The sequence below is a fragment of the Eremomyces bilateralis genome, assembly GCF_010015585.1.
Source record: "Eremomyces bilateralis CBS 781.70 unplaced genomic scaffold P152scaffold_10, whole genome shotgun sequence".
Classification (NCBI taxonomy): Eukaryota; Fungi; Ascomycota; class Dothideomycetes; order Eremomycetales; family Eremomycetaceae; genus Eremomyces; species Eremomyces bilateralis.
In genome coordinates, this window is record NW_022985076.1 from 754,120 (window position 1) to 760,431 (window position 6,312).

Sequence of the window (6,312 nt, forward strand, 5' to 3'; positions counted from 1 at the left end):
ACATCTTACCGACGAGGATAAGATCGCCTATCTCCGCGAATGCCTAAAGCGAGGAATGAAATTCGACATGGCCAACTGCCATACTAAAAACTTCAACGACTTCGTCGACGCGTGCCGTATAACGGAAGAGAATACCACCGATGCTCGCAACTACGGAGGACGCCAACGCGTCTCTGACTCACCACGCGGTGGGAGCAGAGGTCGTAAAAGCTACAGCAATGGCCATAGCAACGGCAACAGCAACGGAAATGGCTACAAGAACGGCCACCACAAGAGGTCCAGCAGCGGCAGCAGCCACAGCAATGGCTACAGCAACGGCCATAGCAGCAGCCATAGCAACGGCCATATCTACGGCAACAGTAACTTGTACTGGCCTTACGGCCGGACTAAATTCCAACGAGAGGAATTAAAGGCTGAACGCAGATGTTTCGTTTGCCTTAAGCCAGGTCATATGGCTAACGCAGACGACGCTCCGTGCAAGGGACAGAAACCTACTAAGATGACCGAGAACGTCCTCGCGTACGACACGGGGCAGAAGGCTCCTCACCCGAAGCCCCGAGTGGACGACTACCCCGAGTCATCCGATTCGGAAAACTGAAACCCTCCGGCGATAGTCGCGCCAGACATCCACCCGGCCTTTAGAGGTCTTCCCGGTGGCGTGCACGGTCCCACCTCATGCACGATTTGATATCAGCACACTCGAACGTTAGAATTATAATAACTTTGCCAAAATGGATCCAATTGAGGCAGCTCTTGCTGCGTTAGCCTTAGAAGAAAAGCCCAATTATACCGCGACAGCAAAGAAGTTTAAAGTCAATCGTTCTACTTTGTCGAGACGCCATCGGAAAGTCACTACCTCCAGGCATGAAGCCTACGAACAACAGGGCAAATTGAGCGCCCACCAAGAATCTAGGCTAATCGCCTATATAAACGACCTCTGTAGGCGTGGGTTTCCTCCTACCTCTGCGATGGTATGGAATTTCGCGTCGGATATCGCAAAACAGGAGGTGGGCAAGAATTGGGTGGGCCGATTCGTGGAGCGACACGCCGCCATACTCGACGCCAAATATCTTGGTATTATCGAGAGCTCCAGGACTCGTGCAGATAAGGCGAAGGACTATTATGATTTCTACGAGTTGCTACGCGTAAAAATTGCGGAATATGAGATCATACCGGAGAACATGTACAACATGGATGAGAAGGGTTTCCTAATCGGGATGATGACCAAGATGAAACGTATCATCACAAAAGAGGTTATGAGGCAAAATAAGAGCTTGGCAGCTACGACCGATGGAAATCGCGAGTGGATTACTATACTTGCTGTCAAGGGCCCAAACCACGAAGGATTTGGTAAGCTGGTAACGCTGTTGAATTGCTAAAGAGAGAAGGAGAAGATCTCTCTCACTGCGATCTGCTATTTACATCTGTGGGCAAACGGTCTACCCATCCCTTCTGCCTTAGGCCGCAAGGCCACAACACACAGACTGGGCAAAGCCCAAGACTGTCACAGTATCAACCCTTTTAGGGAGCTTGCTGATCTCTTTATTGCTAGTAAGGTTCAGAACCTCAACGAGCGCCTTATACTGGGACCGAGGGACACCGTACTGCTGTACCCATGTGCCCATTGCAAGGGCGAAGTCAGTCATTGGCTGGGTGGCAATCCTGCGTGGCAGAGGTAGAGAGGTATCTGAAGGAATAAAATACTTGGAGTTGGCGGCGAAGGGGTGAGGAGCTTCTTGGGTAACTTGACTTGTCTCCGTGGTAGCCACCGTCTGACTACTAATAGTAGCGGTCTCTTCATCGGATTCGATATCGTTAGCAACAGGCGTTAAATCCTCGATATCCTCTGCCGGGAACTGGTATTCAGCAAGTTCACGACGGTCATCCAGGGTAGGCATCGTCTCATTAAGCTCGCTTGCTAGCATGGCCTGCGTACCCCCGAGTATGGCTTCGAAGCTATTAAACCTAAGGTCTTCTTCAGTGGCATCCTATAAGGAGTTTGTACTCTATTAACATAAAACAGGTAAAAGGTGATAGGACCTACTTCGAATAACATTCCCATATCATCCTCGTCGCTATCATCAAGCATTGGACGCTTAGACGATGGCTCTATACTACCAATAGTATCTGATAGTTTAGTATCATCGTCAACTTCCTCCACGAGTTGTCCTGCGAGCTGCTGAGCCTCTTGCTGCGCCCGCGTTATAGCCTCGTACTGAGCTTCTATGTGACGGCGAATAGCAGTGATTCGCCCAGATTGTCGGTATGATTTCACCATAATGGCCGTAATCGATGAGAGGCTGGAATAGAGGAAAATCCGATGTATATAGTAAAGAGTAGAGGTATTGAGCGACCATTAGATCTGATGGGGTGAGGTGATTGACGTTGAATTTCGATATTGTACGGTGCCTAGGTAAGAACGGAAAGTGTGAGTGGCGATGGAAGGTGCGATACGCACAAACGCGTGGACTTCGCGAAATTTACACAATAGAGATTCGATTCTATTCTATAGCGATTCTAGTACCATATGTAGCATAATACAGATAGGATTGCAATACTGAACGCTAGAGTGATCTCGAAGAGTTAGTGTAAAGATATCTCGACGTGGGAAGAGAGCATGATATCCCGATGATATAGACTGCAGATATAGCTCAAACTGGAAGCTCCCAGCGAGCGTCTGAGAGTCGAAATTAAACCTATTACTAATACTCTGCGAGCCAGTGCGTATAGCGAATAAGGGGTAATCGTCTGGGCGAATGGGCAAGCATATATAGCCAAAAGGCGATCGATTTAATCAATAGCAAGGATAGGGCAAAATACGATAAAACCAGAGCAGAAAGAACCAGATCCGAGCATAGAATTACAGTAAGAAAAAGAGCAGAACTAGCAATAACTACAATATGACTGAGAATAAAGAGAAAAAACTAAATGAAGAGACTCTCACCGGTGTGAGCACCACCAGAACTACTAGTAGGGGAGGGGAGGGAGGGGAAGGGAGGAGGCGCCGAAACGACCATCCTGCTATGAGAGACTGTCATGTCTCTCGGAGTCTTCGCCTTCTTAGACCTCACGGTCCTTACAAATGCCTCTTTAAAGAGGTCTTTACGCTTATATGGCGTATATGCTTCATAAGCAACCATCTCGTCGTAAAATTGCAGCAGCCGCTGCCTGGCATTCTCATCTTTGCCATCCTCAATCCACCGGCGCACCTCACCCGCAAGATTCGCAAACACGCCTATTACAGTTAGCGAGCTTCAAAGCTAGGAGAACTAAGAGAGCTAGTAGGAAAAGCAAGAGAAATAGGAGAAATAGGAGAAATAGGAGAAATAGGCGGAGAACTAGAGAACTAGGGGGAATAGGGGAAACTTGCTCCTGCAATACCACTTCCCAGAAGTGGAAGACCCGTCGTAATCTAGGTATTCATGCATGTAGCCGAAAACGTTAAAGAAGTTAACGGACGAAAAAACCGACTCCGACTCGATAAATTTGGTAAATTTATCTACTGCAATTGATGCAGCGACTGTATCCTCTTCGATGAGCCGTTTAACGTAACTCTACGCGAAATTAGCAAAAGAACAACATAGTAAGACGTATAGCTAGCCTTCATGTTCCTGATAGTCTCAAATTGAAGCCTTTGGACCAGGCATGAATAAAGTCATGCGCTTCTCGCCACTCGACGTCGTCCGCCGTCACAGATCCGTATACATTCTGGATCAATTTGTTTTCCTTAAAACAGCAGTGGAAAAAGAAATGGTTCCACCTCGTTGATCTGGACAGCTTCGCAACGCGAGCATTGTCCTCACTGACGGCTTCGGCGTGGTGATGGCGCTTCGCTCGTACCCGTTTCTTCGGGTTACGGAGGTAGGATTGGAAATCCTCGGGCTACTTAATGCGTCAGAGACTGGACTTCCTATATAATTTATATGAGAAAGGCAGTGCGCGGAGCATACTGGAAGACCTGGTTCATCATCTTCCGCTCCAGCATGGGAGCCGGACAGCGCCGGGTCTATGCCAGCAGCAGTGTTAGCCATCTCAAATATCGAGTTTAAGAGTGGTTATAGGTCATCTGAGTCTTATATAAGAAGCTCATCTCATTTATGACGTGTCTACCCGTATGATTAGGTCCAGGAGAGCATCTTAGAGTTATGGTAGGAGCCGGATTGATAGGAACCCCCAAAGCTAAGCCGAATCTTAGCCGACGTTTTGCCTACCAAACCGTTAACTAACCGTTAACCAACCGCTAACCAACCGTTAATTAAGCAAAACGATCGAGGAAATTTCCCGATTGAATTCTAAACCGCTGATATATCTAACCGTAGATAGACCGGTAGATTAGAATAGACGTTGGGAAATTTAGTAACGTTTAATAGAGAAACCGCATAGAGACTGTAGATTAGATTCATCAGTTACAAGGCAAAACGTCTGGAATTCCGCCTGTTATGTGTGAATTAACCGTCCAAAACCGGATTAGCGTAATCATCGGTTGATTACCAGATATTTTAGTAGCCCCCTGCGCCCTGCTGGATGGGTAGACCGTTTGCCCACAGATGTAAATAGCAGATCGCAGTGAGAGAGATCTTCTCCTTCTCTCTTTAGCAATTCAACAGCGTTACCAGCTTACCAAATCCTTCGTGGTTTGGGCCCTTGACAGCCGGAAAGACATTTCTAACTTAAAGAACTTTTGTTGTATATATTTGTAACGAAGGCGAATCCTACGAAATAAGAGTATCTCGTGACGGTTTCATTCGTGATATCCAAACCTACAAAAAAAGAGAGAAAAGGAGGAAAGACAGGATACACTTAAAGGTGCGAAGTTTTCTGGTCCTCACCCCAATATCAGCGCATTTGTTTTCAGGTAGGACAAATGACCCTGAGTGGGACACGTTCTCAATGCCCGTGCTGTTCCACACGCAACCCTCGACGCCTCGTGGCCTTGAAGCCTTTATTTATGACTATGGTATCGTTCTAAATTCTTTGAGTATGAACACACGGTTGTTCAAGTCTATATATCAAGGTAGTGACCATCTATAGGCAGAGAACTAGGAGATCGTAATACATATCAGGCTATTTTTTGACTTGAAAGACAATTCTGCATTGGCTTGTGCAGCTTCTAACGTTGGCCGGTCATGCTCCAATGTAGGAGCGGTAGTATTATGTACAATCATATTTCCCATCTTGGGATTCGTTTCGCTACGCTGAATCGGATGCCATACTCCCAGGACCATGAGCTCGGAATGCTTATCATATACAGCACTCCACTAATTCCTGACTCCGTATGCTGTTTGAACTCTGGGGTATCCGACTTTTTATATGAATCTGCCTTGGAGGATGATAGACACAGCGTATCCGCTGTGTAAATCTAAAAGGAGAAAAAGGGGAAGGAAGAACAAAGTGTTATAGCAACTCAAGATTTCACGAATGCCGAGCGAATCTCTGAGTCCGTTTGCTTCAGAACAACTCGGCCGGACTCAATTAATTCGTATTCGCTGTTGTCGTAGGTTCCTGGGTAACAATCGCTGGTATGACCTGGCCAAGTACCCTTCGACCTTGGAATCTCCGATTTCATGTTATAAGCGCTCCGCCGCATCGCGGTCCATTGACTTGGATGGGTCTCGCTGGCTCTGCTGCTGTCGTTGACGGTGATACCGACACGTCTCAGGGCACGTTCAAAGAATGCCTTGAGACACGGCACGCAAGCGGCAACGATTCCAAGGTAGACCTCGACAAAGCCCCATACCAGTAGGTACACGCTATCCCAGGTGGGGTCCATGAGGGGCGCGGTTGAACCATTATCGGTGGTTTGGAAGACGGAGACGCCGCTGACCACCCTAACGATGCTTGCAACTGATGCGCAAAGACCCATGGCCATGATAATGGTAAGGACTATCTTTTCGCGGAGGGGTCGATTGATTTTGAAAATGAAGGTGATCGGGATGAGGGAGAAAAACACGTCGCTGATGATGATAATGACTGGGTAGGACGCCGTTAGCAGGTGACAATGATGGGAGAGGGCAGCAAGTCGAGTACAAGGACCGCCCCCCGGTTCTACCATTCATTCCTCTTTGAATATGCGGAGAAGGAGCGGATGGTAAGAACCGATTGAAGTGTATATAAAGGTTTGCTTGGATCGATTTCAGGTAGGACGAAAAATCAGTAACGTACTTGAAGTTGAAATTACGGTATAGAATCCTTTCTTTGGTTCTCTGCAGTGCGCTGCTAACTCGGGTTTCACAGCTCGGTTCCAAAAGTCGCTGGTCGGTGTACATTCCGTTGATATAATGACAGTGTACGCGATGGCCGCTCCCATAAGAA

General features: G+C 47.4%; 4 protein-coding genes across 4 annotated transcripts; 1 reads left to right on the forward strand and 3 right to left on the reverse strand.

Moving 5' to 3' along the window:
* P152DRAFT_35130 (uncharacterized protein) lies at positions 1-705 on the forward strand. The gene has a single exon (XM_033675388.1). The coding sequence runs from the start codon at positions 56-58 to the stop codon at positions 596-598; it is 543 nt and encodes a 180-aa protein (XP_033534056.1). The 5' UTR covers positions 1-55; the 3' UTR covers positions 599-705.
* A 752-nt stretch (positions 706-1,457) lies between these two features.
* Positions 1,458-2,278, reverse strand: P152DRAFT_514543 (uncharacterized protein; the record flags this gene model as incomplete). Its single annotated transcript, XM_033682867.1, has 2 exons — positions 1,458-1,988; positions 2,045-2,278. 2 exons carry the CDS (start codon positions 2,276-2,278, stop codon positions 1,458-1,460), a joined length of 765 nt encoding a protein of 254 aa, XP_033534057.1.
* Positions 2,279-2,904: 626 nt separating this feature from the next.
* On the reverse strand, positions 2,905-4,137 carry P152DRAFT_458802 (uncharacterized protein). Its single transcript, XM_033679551.1, has 4 exons — positions 3,951-4,137; positions 3,641-3,882; positions 3,371-3,552; positions 2,905-3,235 (listed from the first exon to the last, which is right to left on the reverse strand). The coding sequence occupies exons 1-4, from the start codon at positions 4,029-4,031 to the stop codon at positions 2,925-2,927; spliced, it is 816 nt and encodes a 271-aa protein (XP_033534058.1). The 5' UTR covers positions 4,032-4,137; the 3' UTR covers positions 2,905-2,924.
* Positions 4,138-4,956: 819 nt separating this feature from the next.
* P152DRAFT_458804 (uncharacterized protein) lies at positions 4,957-5,783 on the reverse strand. The gene has a single exon (XM_033679552.1). It carries the CDS (start codon positions 5,768-5,770, stop codon positions 5,405-5,407), a length of 366 nt encoding a protein of 121 aa, XP_033534059.1. The 5' UTR covers positions 5,771-5,783; the 3' UTR covers positions 4,957-5,404.
* Between the last annotated feature and the right edge of the window lie 529 nt (positions 5,784-6,312).